The sequence below is a fragment of the Kockovaella imperatae genome (assembly GCF_002102565.1).
Source record: "Kockovaella imperatae strain NRRL Y-17943 chromosome Unknown BD324scaffold_8, whole genome shotgun sequence".
NCBI lineage: Eukaryota > Fungi > Basidiomycota > Tremellomycetes > Tremellales > Cuniculitremaceae > Kockovaella > Kockovaella imperatae.
In genome coordinates, this window is record NW_019028948.1 from 514166 (window position 1) to 534373 (window position 20208).

Below are 20208 nucleotides of genomic sequence, written 5' to 3' on the forward strand. Positions count from 1 at the left end.
TTACAACCATGTCCAAAGGTCGCCGCCCAAGCCAGGCCGTGAGGAATAGGCGCAGCATTTTCAGGGCCGCATTGACGTGCGCCTATCTCGTCGCTTTTTTGTTTTTCAGCGCGTCCAACGGTCGAAGAGAACATCAGATTCTTGCTTTCTCTCACTTCATCTCTTCTGTCTGCTTCATCTCCGGTCATATAGGGGCGACTGTCCCCTTATTGGTGTTGGAAGAGCATGGTAAGTGGGCTTGGACCAGCTTGAGGCGTCGAAGACCGGTCTATGCCTTGCATGATCAGTCGTAAATCCATTCAGTGCTGACTTTCATTAAAGAATCCCCTATTGGCGGCGAGCAATGCGAATCCCGCGAATCACAGCAACAATAACGGTCAGGACGATGACCAGTTCTCAGACATCGTACCTGGTAGCAGGGATCTTTCCGTATCTCGAGCTGTAAGTGTGCACCCTGCTTCACCTCTACAACCAGGTGACCGTTCGTGGCGGGAGACCCCGACTTGAATGAACACACTCTTTCACCTATACATCTCGATAAAGCTTCTACTCGAGATCAGCCCTCGCCTAGATGCAAAGCTGACTCGTGATCTCTCCGCAGCCCTCAGCATCCGCTTCTGAAGAAGCTCCCGCTCATCACATCAACACTGCTTCTCAATCTCCAGATGATGAATCGGATGACGACCTAAATGACGATGATATGCTCGATGAGGATGACTTGGTGTCCGGAACGGTGAGAGGCGAGAATACAATTGCAGTAGGAATCTGCTGACTTTCGCGTCATAGCCAAAAATGACGCCGTCAGCTAAACGGAGAGCAGATGAGGCATCGGCGAAAAAGGCTGCTAAGCAGCAGAGGCGAGACCAGATCACAGAGATTGGACGAAAGCGGACGGCAATCGAGGATGCCAGGGTCAGCTTTGGTCACCGCGGAGGCGAAAACACAAGCTGATCACGCCTCTAGCTGGCCGACTCGATGAAGCGATTCAATTATCTATTGGGACAAACTGAGCTGTTCCAACATTTCATCGATCTCAAGGTGGGTTGCAGCTGCTACTATACATATGGATGCCTCATCTGACCCCTAATACAGCGTCAACGTGAACCAGCTTTCGCCCAAATGCTCGATGAACAGCTTGCGAAGGCTCAAAAGGCGAAAAAGGGTACCGCTGCTGATAATCGACATCGGAAGTCTGAAAAGGAAGAGGATGAGGAATTGCTGAAAGAGGGCGACGAGGAGGATGAAGCGTTTGTATTCGAGGAGAGCCCACCGTGTGAGTCAAGCTATCATACTTGAGACATTTTGATTGATTCCACTTAATCAGACGTCAAGGGTGGCAAGATGAGGGATTACCAGGTTCAAGGTCTGAATTGGCTGGCATCATTGCATCACAATGGTATTAACGGAATTCTTGCCGACGAAATGGTATGTCTCTTTGTTCTCAAAACATTGAATCAATGCTGACATCTTCACTTCAGGGTCTCGGGAAAACACTGCAGGTCATTTCTTTCCTCGGTTATCTTCGCTTTCACCAAGGCATCAATGGGCCTCACTTGGTCGTTGTGCCCAAATCCACATTGAATAACTGGAATCGAGAGTTCGGTAAATGGGTCCCGGCTTTCAAAACTGTCGTCTTACAAGGAGCCAAGGATGAACGAGTGTGTATAAGATCTCTTCCTCGAGCGACACTGACGTTCATCGCTTTTCAGAACGACTTGATTCACAAACGCATTCTCACGCAAGACTTTGATATTCTCATCACCTCATACGAAATGTGCATGAGGGAGAAGTCGACTTTGAGGAAATTCAGTTGGGAGTACACCGTCATCGACGAAGCCCATCGAATCAAAAATGTCGACTCGCTCCTGAGTCAAATCATCAGGACTTTTGTCTCTCGTGGACGGCTGCTTATTACTGGTACTCCGCTGCAGAATAACCTCCAAGAATTATGGTCTCTGCTCAACTTTATCTTACCGGACGTCTTCTCCTCAAGGTGAGCATCTGCTTTCAGTCCGGAACGGATTCTAACCTATGCGCTTCAGCGAGGACTTCGACGCATGGTTCAAGACTAAAGACAGTTCGGATCCTGATGCTGTTGTCAAACAACTTCACAAGGTGTTGCGACCCTTCTTACTCCGTCGTGTCAAGGCGGATGTCGAGCACTCGCTTTTGCCGAAGAAGGAGATCAATCTGTACGTTGGGATGACGGATATGCAGCGCAAATGGTATAGGATGTTATTAGAAAAGGACATTGACGCCGTCAATGGTGAGACTGCCTCTCTACATGAATACGCGTTCTGATCAAGATTGCAGGTGCTACGGGCAAGAAGGAAGGCAAGACGCGTCTTTTGAATATCGTCATGCAACTGCGAAAATGTTGCAATCACCCGTATCGTGAGCTTGTAACCATTCGGGCCGACCGCAAGCTGACTCTCGCTAGTGTTCGATGGAGCTGTGAGACTGGGCGATCGAGTGCGGAGCCCAAAGCTGACCCTGTGCGCTAGGAACCGGGACCGCCATATACGACTGATCAACATCTCATCGACAATGCCGGAAAGATGATGATTCTCGACAAACTTCTCAAATCAATGAAGGAGAAGGGATCTCGAGTCCTGATCTTTTCGCAAATGAGTCGTGTGCTGGATATCCTGGAGGACTACTGTCAATTCAGAGATTTCAGTGAGTTCAAAAAGCCATCACAACGACGAAGGCTTACGGTGCGGTTTCAGAATACTGCAGGATCGACGGTAACACTGCTCACGAAGACCGAATCACTGCCATCGATCAGTACAACGAGCCAGGGAGCGAGAAGTTCGTCTTCTTGCTCACCACTCGAGCTGGAGGGCTGGGTATCAACCTCGTCACAGCGGATATTGTCGTGCTCTTTGACAGTGATTGGTGAGCGGGGCTCCTTGATATTTTAGGCGAGACAGCTGACATGAGGTGCAGGAACCCGCAAGCTGATCTCCAAGCTATGGACAGGGCTCATCGGATTGGTCAGACCAAGCAAGTCTTCGTGTTCCGTTTCATCACCCAAGATGCTGTCGAGGAGCGCATTTTGGATAGAGCGACACAGAAGCTCAAGTTGGATCAATTAGTCATCCAAGAGGGGAGAGCCCAATCTTCAGCTAAGGGTGAGTTGTGTCCTTTCGCGCCCGGAGTCGTGGCTGACATATCCCTAGTTGGCAACAATCGCGATGAACTTCTAGACATGATTCAGCACGGGGCGGACAAGATCATCAATACCTCTGAAAAGTTCGTCCGACGGTCTTTGTCTAGAGCTGACGACCCTTAGTATGACTATCGACGAAGACATTGACGAGATCATCAAGCGTGGAGAGGAAAAGACAGCAGAGCTTAACAGCAAATACGCAGATCTGGACCTGGACGCGTTGAACAATTTCAAGTCAGAGAGTCTGGTCAACCAGTGGGAAGGCGAGGATTTCGGCAACAAGGTCAGTAGCGTGCCTCGCACAGTTCTATGTACGATGATTCTGACCGGATGACTGTAGCGCAAAAACATGATTTGGATCGAGCCAGCCAAGCGAGAACGAAAGGGCAACTACTCGATCGACCAGTACTATCGAGACAACATGAAATTGACCGCTCCGAAGACGGATAAGCCCAAGGTGCTTCGACCACCAAAGCAAGTCCAGGTCCACGACTTTCAATTCTTCCCGCCCAGGTTGGTTGAGCTACAGACTAAGGAGTATGATGCGCATCTCGTGAGTGTCAACTCCCCGGTCCAATTTCATTATTCATGCTATCACAGAAAGCTCAGAACTGGGTTGTGCCAGCACGTGAACCTGAGGAGAATGAAACTGCAGAGGATGTAGAGAAGGAGCGCCAAGAAGAGCAAGAGCGAATTAACAACGGTAAGTTGAGCATGATAGACTTGCCGAGATCTGACATTGGCTTCAGCCGAAGAGCTCACGGAAGAAGAGGTCGCCGAGAAGGAGGCCTTGGCGAGTGAAGGTTTCGCAGATTGGCGTCGTGCGCACTTTCAAAGCTTTGTCAAAGCGGTCGAGAAGCATGGTCGGGAAGCTCTGGAGCTGGTCGCAGCGGAGATTGCGGACAAGACTGTAGACGATGTCAGAGAGTACTCAAAAGTCTTTTTCGAGCGATACAAAGAGCTCGAAAGTGAGTCCGCCGTTATGGAGTTATTCTGCTGACGCACGCGCAGACGCCGATCGATTGATGGAACGAATCGATATCGGCGAAGCCAAACTAAGAGAACAACAGGAGCGAATTGATGCTTTGCACCGAAAGGTCAAGGCTTACAATTATCCGATGCAGGAGCTCAAGATTCAGTATGGTCAAAACAAGGGCAAATCGTACTCTGAGGAAGAGGACAGGTTCCTTTTGGTCAGGATGCACCATCATGGAATAGATCGTGATGACTGCTACGAATTGATCAAGAGGGATATCGGCGAGTGGCCACTCTTTAGGTGAGCGAAATTGCTGTGTCATCAAGCGATCTCTCGCTGAACGTGTTGTGCGCGCTCAGGTTCGATTGGTTCTTCAAGTCTCGTACGCCCGAAGAGCTCCGACGTCGAGGAGCGACCCTCATACTGTGTATCATGAAGGATAAGGAGAATGCCGATGACAAAGAGTTTAAACCGAAAGGCGGCGGCGGGGGCGGAGGCGGTGGTGGTGCTGCTAAAAAGAGGACGATTGAAGATCTCAAATCAGGTGCAGGTTCACGAGATACGACACCGAGTGTACAGGGAGGTGGAGCCAAGAAGAGTGAGTCGCACACGTCATTGGTGGCAGCAGAAGTTACACCACTGATTCTCTTGCTCAATTCACAGGTAGAAAGAGTAAAGGATGAATGAATGGCCTCCGAGCGTCAGGACGCGCCCAGAAGCGTCAGCCCGCCCGCATTTGTACCAGATTTCCCGTGTGATTCATTCTGCATGTATACATTTTCCCACGCCGCCCTGTCGTGACCGTGTCAAGGAAGAGCAGATACATGCGGGCAGATGATAGACAGGAACGATGACTGAAAAACAAGGAGACCGAACGCCATGGTAGTGATGGATGATAGACTATGGAATAGACATTTAAAGATGAAATACAGCGTATATCGTGTAACATCAAGATTCTAATGGACTGAGCCACTGAGACAGGGTCATCATCCAGAGGTAGACACTGCGGGTCGCGTTGGACAAGTAGATGGAAAGCGTCAAAGACAAAGCATATCATGACCTGACCTGACTCCAACCCAACGGACCTCGTGTCTCGACAATTACGTGTTTCGAGTAAAGGATTAGATAGACGAGAGAAAGTCCTCTCTTCCTAGACCGTCCGGGCCTTCTGGCGAGAAAGAGAGGATAAACCTGCGAAACGCGTGTGGTGCACAAGTATATTCTGTTCCTATCGTGCGGTGTTCAGGATCCGGGGAAAACAATGTACATCATGGAGAATGTGGAGGCGGAAAGTGTGACTGTAGAGCTGGACGTGGACAATTAGACGTCGCAGTCCGTGAAAGGTGAATGAACGAAGGATGAATTGGTGATATGATGGGTGTAGAGAAGGGCCCGGGCCAGTCGCAAAAACAGCCTAGTGAGTTAGAGTCTCACACCGTCTGTGACAGACTAGTCAGCTCTGCGCTCTTACGACTAATTCCTGGGCGCGTGCGCAAACTCACTCGATGACAGTCTGATAGATGAATTTAAAGCTCCATACTGAACCCCTCAATCGCTTGATTGTCAACAGGTATAAACCAGGTAAATTCTTGATCCTGCACAACTCGACGATGAATTTGACCTCATCACCACTGTCGACCCTGAGGAAGTAGTCAGCTCTGAAATGGAATATTAGGAGGCGTCAGCTCACGAGTGCTCTCCGTAGAGGGGTTCTGCCAAAGCAGGACTTCCGGGCGTACCAGGTATCGGCGAGCCAAAGCCAATGGTAGATGCGGACGGAGAGCCTAGTATGTCGCTGGACTCTACCCGTGAGAGAGGGTTGGTCGCGGAGTACGACGAACCACGACGTAAGAGCATGCCTTTGAGCCCTCCGCTGGCCGATGAGAGTATTCCGCCCGTTGATGGAGAGTTGGGAATAGGCAAGCCCCGATTGTCGATCTAAGAAGGATTGCATCAGCTCACTGATGTTGAGCTTCGAAATCCTCTCACTCACCTTGCTCGTGGATGCAGAGCTCACTAATGTGAAAGGGTTGATGCCGCTGCCCACACTCATGACGCTACCAAGACCCAAACCCGTAGTTGGCCCCGCTTTTCGTCGTCGGACACGCGTGCACCGCAGCTTGAAGTCATTCTCCTTTTTGATCTCCATACCCATGCCTTGCAGGACACGGAGGACTTCGACCATGACCTCTTTCGGGGGCTTGGAAGAAAGAGCAGATTGATCAACCAGGCCAGTGTGGACGCGCATCTTGAGCTCGTCGTTACGTGTCGGCGATGGAGCATCGCGCAGAGCGACAATCTTGGTCGGAGCTGTGTTCGTCGCCGTCGAGAGACTTTCAGACCCTGGCATGTGGGATTTGGATCTGGCTGGCAATGGCATGGAGTTTCGTGTCGGCGGCACGAGGGAGGTGGTGGAATTGAGCATGACCGAATCGATGTTCGTCTTATTGGCAGCAGAGCCAAGAGGGACACGTGCGGGACTGGTTGTTCCACTGGACACTTCAGAATTCGCCTGCAACGGTACCATCAAGGGCGGTGGCAGGTCCGACGGCTTCTTGATGGCATCGAGTCCGGCAGCATCTGGTACAATGTCCGCCGCAAAAATGCTTGGACCCTCGGCGGTGGCAGCGACGCTGCTTGTACTGCTCATTGCGGCCAGATTGGCCGTCGAGCCAATCTGTGCTCGACTCTCCCTGGCAGCATGTCGTAACGGGGAGTCGGAGACTTGTACGAATGAGGACTGGGAATCAGTCTTGACCCCAGATTGTTTCAAAGACACCAAAGTGTCTCGAGCGATCGACTTTTTCCGGAACCAATCCATGACCTTCTTCGCGGCGCTCGAGCTCGCCGTCTTGTGTCCCACGGGCGACGTAGGTCGAGCTGCGAAAGCATCAACGGTGACAATGGATGCCGAAGACTGAGCGCCGCGATCTCCGACAGCAGATGTCGGGCGGATGCCCTCAGACCCGATCGCAATAGGCGCACTCGACTCGAGCTTGCCAGAGGCGGTGGCGGCTGATTTCGAGATAGGAACGGGATTCATATCGCGGGGAACCAGAGGGGTCACAGCGGCAGGAGATGGAGCTGCTCGAGAATCGCGAGGGTTGCCACTGCGCGACAGTCAGCAGCGGAAACCTCAAAACGCCGACACGTTTGTACACACCGATTGACCATAAGCTGCAACGTTCTACGCCTCGTCTTCTTCTCCTTGGAATCGGTTTCCACAAGGTCCGATCCTAGCACGCTCTGTCGTTTGGCCTTTTGACTCTTGGTTCGGAAAAGACCAGTCTCCTGCTGTTCGGCCTGGACTTGCCTGGATTGAATCTTGGCAGCTGCGGTCGCGCTTGAACTGACAGGCGGTCGGGATACGTCAACGCTAGAGGAAGCAGAAGCTTGACCGAGCAATTTGGCCAGTCCGAACTTGTCCAAAGACATGCCTTTGCGGTATCGCTCGCGCTTTGGCGAAGGTGGACGAGGTAGACCGGTGGGCTTGAGAGACGGGTTGACTTTAGCAATGGGTGTCGTTTGGTTGGAAACGGAGGGTAGAAGGGTTGTGGACGGCATGGAATCTGCGCGTTTCCCGCCGGTACGAGGCGTTGACAGGGGCTGCTTTGATGGTGCCCGTGGAGTGACGACCTCCTCCAAAGTGTCTTGCCCCTTGCTCGCGCGAGGTGTGGACGGCGAAGCAACATCCCGCGAGGACTCTTTGCCCTTCTTCGATGGCGTCCTTGGGGTAGCCTCAACAATCTCGCCGGGGACGATTTCGACAATATTGCTTATAGGAGGAGTGGTGAGAGGAGTCAGGACTTGCGATGCCGCCGGAGTAACTTCTGAGCCAATGACCGCCGATTCCACTGTACCTTCGGGCGCATGACCGATCTCTGACTCTGAATCCATGTCAATGTCGCTCGTGACTGATTTTTCAGGCGATGACCTGTCGACAATAGGAACCGACAGCGGCACAGGCAAAACAGGGATCGAAGCTCCGCCAGCCGCAGCGGCTCGTTTGGCACGGAGTATTTCTTTCATCTTCTCATATGAAGCATCACCGTCATATTCCACCTGAATCGTGTGTCGATTCTTGTTTGAGGACATTGGCGGTCTGGCGGCATATTGGGACTCGTCGCTCGTATCCACATCCATCCGCTCGTTCTCGACGGCCTCATTGGAGTTGTCTGCAGTACCCACGCGAGAGATCTTGGGAGGCGAAGGATTGGATCTAGGCGAGTCACGAGGACGATCTGAAGGCACAGATCCACTCGCTGCTGTCGCGGGAGGAGTGGGTAGTGTGCTGGCTGCAGCAGTGACGGGTGAAGTGCGAGGAACGGCAGGTACAGGCGCAGCGATCGGGAGAGACTGCCGGGCGGGAGGGGGCACGGTAGCCGGCAGCGATGCGCCAGCCTTATTGAGAAATGCTGGCATGGTAGTCGTTCCTGGCAAAGCACTGTGATGACGGTTCTCTCTCTGTCGACGATGCTGATCAGCCACGCCAGCAGAGACGGTGGCACCAGGAGCGCTGGATTGACTTCTTGCCATTGCCATTCTCGCTTGCTTGCCTTCGATTTGAACTTTGCGTCGGTCGGCAAGCTCCCGCTTGGCCGTCTGAGATTTGCGGTACATGCTGTCTTGAAAGATGTACTCGTGATCGTCAACGGACCGCTCGAAAATGTCGCGGTAAGCTGCCAGCCAGGGATGGTTCATGATGTCCTCGATGCTACATCGCTGCTCGGGATTCGGAACCAACATGATCTGAAGCAAATGCTTGGCAGCTGCAGACATGTGATCGGGGAAGTTGAGTTTGGTCGACATGATGTATTTGTACAGAAGGTTGATGTTGTCTCCATCTGGATTCTCAGGATCGTCGTCGTATGGCAAGTATCCAGACAACATGGCGTACAGAATGACACCGCAGGACCAGATATCCACCGCCGAGCCGACGTACAGACCTTCAGACACGACGAGCTCCGGAGCTGCGTAACATGGCGACCCGCACGATGTGGCCATGAGATCGTCCGTCGCGTGATCGAAACGGTTGGCGAAACCAAAGTCTGTGATGATGATATTGCGGTGCTTGTCGAGTAGCAAGTTCTCGAGCTTGAGATCTCGATGAACGATGTGCTTCTTGTGGAGATAGTCGACTCCGGATATGAGCTGTGCAAAGAGCTTTTGCGCGTCCTTGTCTTTGAGGTATCGACTGGCGAGAATGTGATCGAAGAGTTCACCACCTGTTACGAAGTCAATTGGTGACAAGACAACGGTAGTGATTCAAGACTTGCCTCCTGCAAACTCGAGGACGATGCCAATGTACTTTTCGGTGTCGATGACATCGAACATGCGCACAATGTTTGGGTGTTTTAAGGTCTGCCCAGTGTGAGCGGACTGGAGCAGCCTTTGACTCACCTTCAGAACGTCAATCTCCCTTTCAACCTTGCTTGCCCTCGTTTCGTCACTCAGACTGCCGCGACGCATCAATTTGATGGCTACCTCGACTCCGAATTCGGTGTGCACACCGAGCTTGACTTTGCCGAACTCGCCCTCGCCAAGGGTTTGTAGCAAGACGTATGGCCCGAAACCGACCATGGGTCTGCGTGGATGAGCTTGTTTGTAGGACCATACAGAAGGATGTAAGACATATTCATCCGTCAGGTACTCTGGTTTCGGTGGCGACGCGTTGATCAGTGCTGTGGATGGGTTGTGTGATTGACGATTCCGCTGTCGATCGGCGTGATCAGTCGCGCCAGAGGGATGATCAGAGGAAGAGGCGATTGGGACAGGAGTTGCAGGGGTCGTCTGTTTTATTCTCGCCGAGGTGGAGGCCGAAGAGGGACCACTGGTCGCGGGGCCGTAAGAGCCAAATTCGTCCAGGACCCCAGCAGGCATCGAGCCTCTGGACCCTCTGGGTGGAGGCATTCCACCCGCTGTGGACGGTCTACCAGACGGTGCCATGACCGGAGTTGTTCGATTGGAAGGTCGATTGGATTTGGGAGAGGGTGTTTGAAGTTTGGACGGAAAATGCGTGGATGGGGGAGGTGAAAAGGGAGGTGACGGATACGCTTTGGTCGGATCAGAAGCGAAGTCAACGACGGGTCTACAAGGGAGCACGGAAGTCATGAATGCGTGTGTTGGAAGTGTCGTGTTAGATTTGGGGTGGTATGATTGGCGGAGGGTCGAAGTGAATATGAAGCGCTATCGAGTGGAAGGTATGCTAATAAGCCAAAAGTGTCAATGCTGAGACGCGATACAGAGCGAGCGAGATCAAGATGGACAGTGAGGCAAGCGAGAGGACAAGGATGGGTGATTGGAGCGTTTGTTTTTATTGGTTATAACATGCAGTCAGAGTCCAGACGGGAGAATCATAGGTTGTTGAGTCTGAACGCTGTGATACAACACAAGGAGGGATTGGGTGTTTGTGAGAATGCTGCTGGCTCGCGTCCGAGATGCGACCGTCAAGGAAGGTGTTGACGGGGATAAGCGCGTGGAGATGCGACTGGAGGATGGGGTGGATGGAGATGTGTATGTGTGTGTGTGATGCCTCTTTGCCAAACAGATGGACACACCAAAAAACTCACCTAGCGTGCTTTGAGCAGTAGTATTGCCGCGACTCGCCTTTCTGCCCCTCGAACTGTGAGACTAAGGTTCCTGTTCACACGTCGTCCAATCTACCCAAGATCCATCCTCTTGTGTCCTCGTGTCCTGACGCGTCCACCTTGTCTCCCGTGGCCCACAGATGAGGTCGGAGCGAAGTGAGAGAGACAGATGTATGAAAGGAATGAGATGGACAAAGTCGGTTGGTCTGAGATCCGTGTGTTGAGGAATTTTTATTACCGATGAAAGGGATTCCCTTGGAGTTTCTCGGCGAGAGATTCTGGGAGGGTGTCGATGAGATGAGCTTAATGCTGGTCTGGAAGGTAGATTGTATGCTAGACGATGTTGGAGATTGGGAGACGAATGATACTGTACATGTAAGAACGATCGAATCTACATCGCACATCCCACATCCCACACATTGTCCGCCTCCGCCAATCTCCTCCTCCTCTCCTCTTTTTGGTGGGCGGTTCAAACAACACTTTTGAACTGGCCGGCCGCCTCAAAATTGCCCATTCGGGTAAATTTAGACTGCACAAAAAGCTTGTTTCATCCCCGGGGGGTATTATTCTTTTCAATAACGCGTAAACAAAGCGTGCGCCTGCCAGGCTAAGAGAGAGGCTCAAGTGGCAGCAGCAAAGGCGTTGTACCACGACGGATAGCCACACATGGACAAGCAGAATGGAAACAGATGATACTGTTGAGCTGATCATGCATAGCTCGGGTACTACGTGGTGCTGGAATCCCAGTGGTCTCATCAGGTACCATACGCTCACAAATTGGCTCACAGCAGCTGGAATGCCACAAACGTGGCACATTGGCAGAGGCGAGAGGTTGCCAACAATGCTTGCCGTCGAGGAGTAATACGCGGACAGGCAGTCAAACTCGAAGCTTTCAGCCATAGCCTCGTCATATTTCCGAACGGTCATCGCTGCAGGTCCACCATGCCTCGATTAGACTGTCCGGACGCACTCTGCAAATCGTCGCGCACACATTGTGGCGGCCTAGACGTGAGAGATCCGCCCAAAGATCGGCCGCCTCTGCATTTCTATTGTAATCAAGGGCCATGTTCTCGTCTAGAAGCACCCGTATAGCCCTGCCTGTTGCTCGAAGCGGGCCCTTGATCTCGTCCTCATTCAAGGTCTCCCCAGAGTGCCAGTCTCGTGCCTGATCGTCATCGTCTTCTATATGCATCCCCTACTTGACTTCGATCGATGCTCCCCGTCTCGTTGGCATCTAGAATCATTGACATTGCACCAGCCCGCATCAAATGGACGAGATACAACTGAGTCCATATCGTAACCTACTTCTCCACTGGGCATAACAAGGCCGGACGCGACTCGCGAGGCTCTAGAACTGAAACAGAAGATGAAACAAGATGAAACGGCGATCGATCCTCATTGTCTACAAAGGTGGGACCAAATAAGTTCTGTCCCAAATGGAGATCTTCTCAATGTCCGAAGATGAATCGTGCATCATTCACTTGAGCCCATGCTTGGGTATGGATACACTCTGGTGCTAGATACACAGACCCATGGCTGACCAAGCTGAACCGCTGATAAGCTCTTCTGGAGCTACTACAGGTGGCTTGGTAGACCCAGAAACACTCCTCCAATCTGATACAACGCTCACTGCCGAGCTGGTTCACCAATGCCTTTTACCACTATCCGACTCTGCCGCTCTGGAGCTATGTCACAATCTCCTAATTTCCGGTAGAGTGGACCATCCAGTACTAGCGCAACAGATCATCGAGCTTGGTCAGGCTCGTGGAGAGTCAAGTGTGAGGAAGGTGAACGAGAGAGTCCGTCAAGACTTGAACCTCATACAGGATGAAAGTCTCGATTGGAGTTCCGAATTGGCCAGGACTACCCTGACGCGGGTACTGGAGAATGAAACGTCGGAGAACACGTCGGCAATAGGGTATGGACATCTTGTGGACATGAGACAGAGACTGGCAACATTCGAGATACTCGCTCCGCCGAGATCGAAATCTTATGCTCAAGCGAAACCAAAGAATCAAGGTGGAGATGTCGGCGCACTTACCGACGTAATGGATCTAGACGATCCATGGGCTGAGGCAGACACAGATCAATCAGAAGGTGAAGTCACCAAATCAGCAGATGGTGCGGCAGAGCGCATTGCAGAGCAGAGCTTGGAAGTCGACGATCCTTGGGAATCGGGTTCGACTCATTCCGCGCATTCGACTGTATCACGGGCGAGCGACCGGGAGACAACGGCCCCCACGGCGATCGACGAGGATCTTCCATTTACTCTCGGAAACTTTCTCTCGATGAGCCTCGTTGAATCGGCTCAGAGTCTAGCATCTTCTTGCGATTTATCCCACCTGAGTACCTTGTGGAAAAGGCACGGTTTTGCCCTTTGGCCATGGCGTTACGCCATCCTCGATGCTCTCCCACCCTGGTTCAATCCTCTGGATATGGACGATTCTTCACTGCTTCCGCGAGTGGGGCGTGATGGCGCTGAAGACGGGCGTCCAGACAGCAAAGCTGTGTCCCTGGATGAAGCTTTAGCGTACCAAGCGGCCAGCAAAAAAGCAATGGCAGACCAGACGCAACCTCGCTATGACCCGCTTTTGAACGAAGAACTCACGTCATGGTACGTCGAAAAGGTCGAGAGCCTGGACACGTACGGCTTGATCGATCTCCAGCTCGCTTGGGTACAGCAAGGAGCGTCCATGGGATTATCAGATCTCGACGCGTTGGGTGAGGACCTGTCACTGCTATCGAAGCTAGTCTACGACGCGGACCTGAGCCCCGACGCCGAGAGCAATTGGACCCTTTCTTCGTGGCGAGAGACGAGCGAGAGGGATGTCATTCGGGCCTACCTATCTAACTCGACCTCGGACAATATCGTCTCACATATTCGACGTCTCGTTCTCCCTTATCTCTACGTGTTGGAGTCTAGAGCGGAACGGAGTGGGCAACCGGATCCGCACTTGGTCGAACGATCATTTCATGACGCTCTGTTGGACCTTCCGCTGAAACTCGCTCTACCTATCTTTGAGGCGTCCAAAGCGACTGTTCCGTCTTCTGAGCGATTGATCAAGAACGACCTGACTGTCGCTCGATTGGCTTTGGCATGCTTGTATGGTTCCGACCAAAAGGACGCATGGTCAATCATGTCTTCGATATTTGAATGTCTGCCTGTCTGGGACATCTCAAGCTCGGAACGTGATACTGAATCAGATCAAGAATTGACCTCGACAACTCTCGACTCCATCGCCTCGTTTGTGCGGCCCAAGAAGGCCGGCGATCCTTCGCCAAAAGCCAAAGACCTGTTCATCTTCTTCTCTCCGCTACCTTTCGCGGCATTATCTCGAGCTCTCGATATTCTGGACGTACACCTGGAAAGCGGAGAGATTTTGGCGCGGTGGGATACCCCGGTTCAGCTGAGATATCTGCTTCAATCAGCTGGACACCATCAAGACCAAATCGATCTCGCCGAACGAATGATCAGGAGGCAATCTGATAGAGGTGCACAAACGGACAGTAAATGGACTTCACTCTGGACTGATATGCTAAAACTCAATGGAGGGGAAGATTCGTCGCTCAGGGGTGCATTCGGGCGATTGAACACACAAGAAATGATGAAGATTTATCTCGGAGGGGTGCTGTCTTCTGGAAGTGAGTCAAACCACTTTTCTAGATTGGGGTTGCGGCTCATCTTCTCATCAGAGTTCGACACAGCAAGGCGGATGATCAAGCAGCTTCAGAACGAACACAAACTCAGTGATGACACAGTCGAACAAGTCGTCCTCGCGACTTCAAGAGACTTCTATGACAATGCAGAGAACGGCAATATCCATACCGGCGCGATGAAGCTAGCCTACGACTGGTGAGTCTACATCACGACTCTACAGCTGATACCGCCCAGTCTGTCGGTTCCCGCGTCGAGTCCCGCGATTGCCGCTCAACGTGATTTTATTGAAGCAACGTCCCGATTATCAACTTTTGGGATCCCTTCAACGTCTGGATCCGGTGTCATCACTCCTATCGAGATACGTCACGCCAAATCCAAGTTGGATCTTGTCCGTCGTGTTCTGCAGACTTCGCCTGATGCATTCCAGCATCCTGATCTGATTCTTGACCTCTCCGACAAGCTGGGGTACAGGAACGATAATCAAGCGAGAATTCAGGTCCTCGGCATGCTCGTGGAATCTGCCGTCAAAGCTGGAGACTTTGATGCTGCCTTCAAGCAATGCCAAGACATGGTGACTTTGTCAAAGAAAAGACCTCGGGCTGCGAAGCCGACTGGGGATGGAGAGGTCTCAAACTCCGAAACCATCACAGATCACCTATGGAAATCGTGTCTGCTCGTCGGATCACAAACGGATTTCGCAGAGATCGACAAACGAATGATTCTTCTCGGACAAGCTATCGATTCTTGTCCCGCAGAAGAGATTCCCGGTATTTTGCAGATTTGGCGTAAAGTCGAATCGGGACAAATCAAGCTAGACGAAGCTGCTAAGCGACGTCGTATAGCTGGTATCCGATCAGCCACTGTTTTTGACTCTAAAACAAGCCAGAATGGCAGTCTGGCCACCAGTCCCGTCGTTGGCGAGGCGAGAGTTTTGGGTAGTCGAACGGCAGCACGAGCAGCGAAATTAGCAATGAATTTTGGGGAACGTCTCCGGCATGCGGGAGTTAGCGGAGTCAGTCCGACGATGACTCATGGACTTGGAATCGGAAGAACAGCATCCCCTACCGTCAGCTCATCAGGAGAAGGAAGGCGATCGAACGACAGTGATAGGCCGAGTATCGGATCGATGTTAGACGGCTCGGGACTGGCTGTAGCGCAGGGGGCCGCGGAGGCAGAAAGAGTACGACAGCAAGCTAGGAGAGCCCTGGTCCGAGGTGTTGGCTGGCTGCTCGGCGCCGATGAGAAGGAGCTTGGCGCCGGGGAGTGATGCGGAAGCAGATATAACGCGTGGCTGCGTATCATATATTGCCTTCTTGGTCATCATCATGAATCATGAATCATTCAGCTATGCTCTATGCTTTAGTCTATTTTTTGATCTGTTACCCGCCTCTCGACCAGCAATCGCTCGCCTGCATCAGGCTTTGGGCCGTATTCGCTCATGGCTTGGTCCGCCCCGGCTATCCACTGCAGAAGATCTGCGAGCCATTTCGGCACGATGCCTACCCCTGGACCCATGATGCGAGCGAGATTAGTATACCAGGGGAGTCGGATGACTCGGCTCTCATGACAGTCCAGGGCGTCAATGATCTCCTTGACAACGACGTGAGGTTCGAGATGAGGAGCTAGGAAATTGAATAGTCGGGAAGTGGGCAATTTGACGCAGGCGAAGAGATTGGTATGCACGAATGCCGGGATGACGAGAGTGGTTCGGACATTGGGAGCCAGGTATCTGGTGGACGGAATGAACAATAAGTCGTCGTGATCTGCCTCACCTGGCATCAAGCTCCGCACGGAGAGTTTGATGTAAACTAACCAAGGCAGCTTTACTCGCACAATAATCGGCTGGGAAGTTATGAGTATGTTGAGAGCTTCAGTAGGATGCTCAGACTCACTCATCTGAGCAGCCCCTACCAGTCCGAGCACGCTGGTTAATGATACGACGTGTCCATGTCCGGCACGAATCATGGCTGGTAGAAATGTCTTGAGCGTCCAAAATTGCGCGAGCGTGTTGGAGCCAAATGAGCTGGCAAAGCATGAGCTCGTCCGAGATGACAGAAGCGGGATCTGACGCACTCTTTTATATCCTCTTCGTTCAAGTCCAATAGCAGTTTCCCCTTCACTACACCGGCATTGTTAACGAGGATAGTAGGATCGCCGACCTGAGAGTTGATCAGCTGTCAGTTTCTTGAGATGTTCAGAAGAATGTCGTTTACTTCTTCCCTGACCTGAACGGCCACCTTTTCCACTGCGTCGAGATCGGACACGTCACACACGTAGGTGTGCACATTATCTGAAGCGAAGATTGAGCTGCTGTGAGAACTGAGTCATGATGGCTAACCGTTTTGGACCTCGAGTTTGGCCGGTGTCTTTGTCAACACAACGACTGTGACATTTCTCATAGCAAGCGTCTCAGCCAAAAGCGCTCCGATGCCTGATCCACCTTGAACGGAGTCAGCTCGAGGTCATCATACGACGCCCTCACCACCTGTTATCAACACCACTTGGTCCCCCCAATTCAGCTTTGATGGAGAGAATAGCCATGACCATTGATTGGAGTAGAGCCTGTCGATGTGTAGAAGCGTGTCTTGTCATCGACTCATAAGCTCACAATCTCAGAGCCTGCGAACGAGGTGTCAGACTCACGGGTCAAACATACAAGGGCCGTCCATACACAGCTCCAAATGAAGACTGGGTGTGATGTACTCCTCAGTTGGGATAGAAAGGTCAATGGTATGAAGATACAGAAGGAAGGAGCGAAAATAGTCTTGGATAGTACTCGAATTACTACGGAGTCTGTGAGCTTCTATCAGCCATGGCAGCTCACTGATGTCAAGGTTGAGCATCTGAGCCTGTGCTGTAGAGCCCTGTCCTGTGACCGGAGCAGAAGTCTCAGGTTGGACATTTGACATGATGGGTATGTCAAGACTCAAAGAGAAGGAGAGAGAGAGAGACCACAGAAGAGCTCATCTTATATAGTGTGCATCTTGCTCACTGACTTGCACGTTGTCATCGTCGACCGTCTCCTCAGCGACGACCTCGCTATCTGTCACCAAGAGACTTAGCTGTCCACTTCAGGGGCAAATTATGTAACAGAATCTTACGTAACGTGTAATGTTTTCAACGATCGACGCGAGGTGAGAAGCTGACCGGATCATCTGGACCTTTGGCTTTCCAACTTCATGCCTTGAGACCAGTGACTGACTGACTCCTCCACACAAGAATAGAGCGGCAGGATGAACACCAATCATCCGCTTCTGGCCTCTCTCGCAGATGAACCACCTCCATTCCCAGATTCGCACCCTCAGCTTCAGCGATTGGACCGTTCTGTCCTGTGCACGATATGTAAAGAAATATTTCGAGCGCCTGTCACGGTGACTTGTGGTCACACATTCTGCTCAGAGGTGGGTATGAAGCCAACATGAGACCTTGACATCCGAACTTAACCTATCCTCCAGTGTATCCGATCTTCGCTCTCTGTGATGACGGATAAAAAATGCCCACTGTGTCATGCGACTATCACCGAAGGGTCAATACGGCGGAATCGCGCCATGGAAGAAGTGACAGAAGCATGGGAAACGGCGAGGTGAGTAATTGTATCTCTCTTAATATCTTATGCACTGCCAGGGATTCTCTCATTACTCTATCGCAACCTGTCGCTGGACCGTCTCGTCGCCGTCCACCACCTGAACCTAATTCCAAGTCATCTTCTTCAACTTCCGCCAACCTAAAGCGACCGAGAAGAAGTGACGAGAGCAGGAGTCAGAGTCCAAACAAGATATCCAAGAAATCAACAGATCACGTTGACCATGTTGTTTCTTCTGATTCAGAAGAGGAAGAACAAGTTCAGGAAATTTCGGAAAACGGTCGGTCCTGTTGAAAGTGTCCCTTTTTACCTCGCTGAGCCCGTACAGACGAAGGTGAATGCCCGCTATGCTCAGCCAGGATGGCGATCGCATCTATACCCATGCATATCGAGAGAGGGTGCCCACCGGTATCAAAGAAGAAGTCGGCACCGGGAAACCAAAAGGCAGACTGGCGAAAAGTCTTTTCCATGGCCGGATCCACCAAAGAGAAAAAGTGCGTTGAAAAGAAGGACTCTCTGACGGTCCCAGCGTTTCCATGAAGCGCATCACCAGTCCCAATTATCATCTGGCGACTCCGACTGATCTCAGAAACATTCTGAATGTGAGTCGCTGAGAACTCTCTGTAGCTGATTCGGCCAGGAATATAGTCTCCCAACTGTAGGCGACAAGCCCGCACTCGAGGCCCGAGTCCGTCAGTGGATCATCCTTTTCAACTCCAACCTCGACACTGAGCATCCCAAATCCCTCTCTGCTCTGCGTGCCAAGCTGAACGCCGAAGAAATATCCAAGAAACGAGATAAAGAGCGAGGCCGTGACGAAGCGGTCGAGAATCTAAAGACCACTGAAGGCTTCGCAGAACACGTCCGCAATTCGGGCGCAGAGTTTGAGAGACTGCGTAAAGAAATAATGGAGAGAGATGCCAAAAGAGCAAAGGCCGCTAAGGGTCTCGAGGCGAGCAGCGCTATCGAAGTAGATTAAAGATATCCGGAGTCATTCACGTTCATTGTTCATTAGTTCATCTGTACAAATTCACGGTCACGACCCCCGACGCATTATCCGCATACTTTCACGACATGATGCATTCACCTCATAAGCTCAGTCCTGCGAAAGTCTATGATCCACAGCTGACCGTGAGGCTCTTACAGCCACGAACTTCCATCCCCCACGCTCTGCCCATTCTATGCCCTTAGCAACTAACGTCCAGAGCCTTCCGCGTGAACGTAGATGATTTGCCAATCCGGGGAAGACATGATCACTCCAATCTTCTATTTTGACGTTCTTGTAGCCTATCTTTTGCATGAGCTCGTGATATCCTTCCACTGTCCTGGTCTTTGACACCAGATTTCGAGCGGGAACGGATAGAAGAGGTGGGAGGATCAAATGGCCGAGGAACGGACTCAGATTGGAAGGGGGAAGGATGTCGGTGAAGGCGATGACTCCGGATGGTTTAAGGACATGTATGACATGAGACAAAAAGTGAGCTGTGGAGGGTCGGAAGTGGTAGATGGCATCTAGGATGTAGACCAGATGATATGGCGGGGCCAAGGGTTCTAGGCCTTCATCTGATGGTCGACGATCTCCCATGAAACCTCTCATGGGGTTCAATGGATGTTGAAGATCTTTGCCCGGGCGATATGACGCCGAAGAAGTGAAAAAGTTCGTCACTGTCTCCATATTCGGATGCCTGTGGGCGATCAGGTCTTTGGCGAAGCGTGATTCAGATGGCAGAGAAGTCAATGCGTCGAGATGCGAAGGGGGGCGGGACGAATTGAGGTGCATCGAAAGGGATTCCCCGGCTCCATGCGCAATGTCTGGGGGTCGAATATCAGCACTGACTTCAGAACGACATGATGACTTTCACCTAGAATAGCACCGCCGGGCTCAGCATCTGCGAATTCCAACAGCTTTCGTGCCAACGTCCCGGCAGCTTCTGAATATGAGTCGATGCCCTGCAGCCATGCGTCAGCAGAGCCTGCAGAGACATGACTTGTCACCTAACATCCCAGTATCCCATGTTCCTCCAGTACGTCTCTATCTTCCCGTCTTGTTCATTCAGTGTTCCGGCATTCCAGTACGCGTACGGCTCGAGATAGTGTTCGGGTACAATCATGGGCACAAGACGGAACAACAGTGGCAGGCATGCCACACCAATCAATAGCGGGTGCATCATCGCTGGGCTTCACGTCGTGCCCCTGAGGCCCCACTTGACAGTCGAAATGGGGATGTAAGAG

The 20208-nt window shown here is 51.8% G+C and overlaps 6 protein-coding genes across 6 annotated transcripts; 3 read left to right on the forward strand and 3 right to left on the reverse strand.

Annotated features, from left to right (window-relative positions):
- The first annotated feature begins 149 nt into the window (after positions 1 to 149).
- On the forward strand, positions 150 to 4934 carry BD324DRAFT_628726 (putative chromatin remodelling complex ATPase chain). Its single transcript, XM_022016140.1, has 23 exons — positions 150 to 228; positions 322 to 441; positions 602 to 733; positions 787 to 912; positions 964 to 1038; positions 1093 to 1273; positions 1325 to 1425; positions 1479 to 1658; positions 1710 to 1993; positions 2043 to 2266; positions 2314 to 2394; positions 2441 to 2454; positions 2505 to 2679; positions 2730 to 2898; positions 2950 to 3134; positions 3183 to 3255; positions 3296 to 3455; positions 3513 to 3725; positions 3773 to 3875; positions 3922 to 4140; positions 4184 to 4448; positions 4508 to 4746; positions 4812 to 4934. The coding sequence occupies exons 1-23, from the start codon at positions 226 to 228 to the stop codon at positions 4829 to 4831; spliced, it is 3342 nt and encodes a 1113-aa protein (XP_021870506.1). The 5' UTR covers positions 150 to 225; the 3' UTR covers positions 4832 to 4934.
- Positions 4935 to 5383: 449 nt separating this feature from the next.
- On the reverse strand, positions 5384 to 10361 carry BD324DRAFT_495103 (hypothetical protein). Its single transcript, XM_022012941.1, has 7 exons — positions 9549 to 10361; positions 9425 to 9509; positions 7312 to 9373; positions 6142 to 7258; positions 5839 to 6086; positions 5651 to 5788; positions 5384 to 5587 (listed from the first exon to the last, which is right to left on the reverse strand). Exons 1-7 carry the CDS (start codon positions 10257 to 10259, stop codon positions 5563 to 5565), a joined length of 4386 nt encoding a protein of 1461 aa, XP_021870507.1. The 5' UTR covers positions 10260 to 10361; the 3' UTR covers positions 5384 to 5562.
- Positions 10362 to 12203: 1842 nt separating this feature from the next.
- BD324DRAFT_628730 (secretory pathway protein Sec39-domain-containing protein) lies at positions 12204 to 15740 on the forward strand. The gene is made up of 3 exons (XM_022016141.1): positions 12204 to 14377; positions 14429 to 14588; positions 14628 to 15740. Exons 1-3 carry the CDS (start codon positions 12268 to 12270, stop codon positions 15658 to 15660), a joined length of 3303 nt encoding a protein of 1100 aa, XP_021870508.1. The 5' UTR covers positions 12204 to 12267; the 3' UTR covers positions 15661 to 15740.
- Positions 15741 to 17434, reverse strand: BD324DRAFT_656836 (hypothetical protein). The gene is made up of 9 exons (XM_022018850.1): positions 17218 to 17434; positions 17037 to 17177; positions 16876 to 16977; positions 16732 to 16833; positions 16607 to 16683; positions 16467 to 16552; positions 16286 to 16416; positions 16166 to 16235; positions 15741 to 16122 (listed from the first exon to the last, which is right to left on the reverse strand). The coding sequence occupies exons 1-9, from the start codon at positions 17300 to 17302 to the stop codon at positions 15753 to 15755; spliced, it is 1164 nt and encodes a 387-aa protein (XP_021870509.1). The 5' UTR covers positions 17303 to 17434; the 3' UTR covers positions 15741 to 15752.
- A 121-nt stretch (positions 17435 to 17555) lies between these two features.
- Positions 17556 to 19027, forward strand: BD324DRAFT_591711 (hypothetical protein). The gene is made up of 6 exons (XM_022013803.1): positions 17556 to 17794; positions 17849 to 17976; positions 18018 to 18256; positions 18305 to 18470; positions 18506 to 18578; positions 18617 to 19027. Exons 1-6 carry the CDS (start codon positions 17627 to 17629, stop codon positions 18953 to 18955), a joined length of 1113 nt encoding a protein of 370 aa, XP_021870510.1. The 5' UTR covers positions 17556 to 17626; the 3' UTR covers positions 18956 to 19027.
- A 45-nt stretch (positions 19028 to 19072) lies between these two features.
- BD324DRAFT_642561 (hypothetical protein) lies at positions 19073 to 20147 on the reverse strand (the record flags this gene model as incomplete). The annotated part of the gene is made up of 3 exons (XM_022017494.1): positions 19073 to 19788; positions 19839 to 19926; positions 19977 to 20147. 3 exons carry the CDS (start codon positions 20145 to 20147, stop codon positions 19073 to 19075), a joined length of 975 nt encoding a protein of 324 aa, XP_021870511.1.
- Positions 20148 to 20208: the final 61 nt, after the last annotated feature.

Excerpts from the sequence above, each read along its gene's own strand:
- BD324DRAFT_495103 (XM_022012941.1), bottom strand. The coding sequence starts at position 10,259 with ATGACTTCCGTGCTCCCTTGTAGACCCGTCGTTGACTTCGCTTCTGAT. Across the intron at positions 9,510-9,548 it reads GGGAGATTGACGTTCTGAAG|ACCTTAAAACACCCAAACAT; the intron begins GTGAGTCAAAGG and ends CACACTGGGCAG. Across the intron at positions 7,259-7,311 it reads TTGCAGCTTATGGTCAATCG|TGGCAACCCTCGCGATTCTC; the intron begins GTGTGTACAAAC and ends ACTGTCGCGCAG.
- BD324DRAFT_591711 (XM_022013803.1), top strand. The coding sequence starts at position 17,627 with ATGAACACCAATCATCCGCTTCTGGCCTCTCTCGCAGATGAACCACCT. Across the intron at positions 18,257-18,304 it reads TCAGGAAATTTCGGAAAACG|ACGAAGGTGAATGCCCGCTA; the intron begins GTCGGTCCTGTT and ends GAGCCCGTACAG. Across the intron at positions 18,471-18,505 it reads GGATCCACCAAAGAGAAAAA|CGTTTCCATGAAGCGCATCA; the intron begins GTGCGTTGAAAA and ends TGACGGTCCCAG.
- BD324DRAFT_656836 (XM_022018850.1), bottom strand. The coding sequence starts at position 17,302 with ATGTCAAATGTCCAACCTGAGACTTCTGCTCCGGTCACAGGACAGGGC. Across the intron at positions 17,178-17,217 it reads GATGCTCAACCTTGACATCA|TAATTCGAGTACTATCCAAG; the intron begins GTGAGCTGCCAT and ends CAGACTCCGTAG. Across the intron at positions 16,417-16,466 it reads AACGAAGAGGATATAAAAGA|CTCATTTGGCTCCAACACGC; the intron begins GTGCGTCAGATC and ends ATGCTTTGCCAG.
- BD324DRAFT_628730 (XM_022016141.1), top strand. The coding sequence starts at position 12,268 with ATGGCTGACCAAGCTGAACCGCTGATAAGCTCTTCTGGAGCTACTACA. Across the intron at positions 14,378-14,428 it reads AGGGGTGCTGTCTTCTGGAA|AGTTCGACACAGCAAGGCGG; the intron begins GTGAGTCAAACC and ends TCTTCTCATCAG. Across the intron at positions 14,589-14,627 it reads ATGAAGCTAGCCTACGACTG|TCTGTCGGTTCCCGCGTCGA; the intron begins GTGAGTCTACAT and ends GATACCGCCCAG.
- BD324DRAFT_628726 (XM_022016140.1), top strand. Across the intron at positions 442-601 it reads ATCTTTCCGTATCTCGAGCT|CCCTCAGCATCCGCTTCTGA; the intron begins GTAAGTGTGCAC and ends ATCTCTCCGCAG. Across the intron at positions 4,747-4,811 it reads GGGAGGTGGAGCCAAGAAGA|GTAGAAAGAGTAAAGGATGA; the intron begins GTGAGTCGCACA and ends CTCAATTCACAG.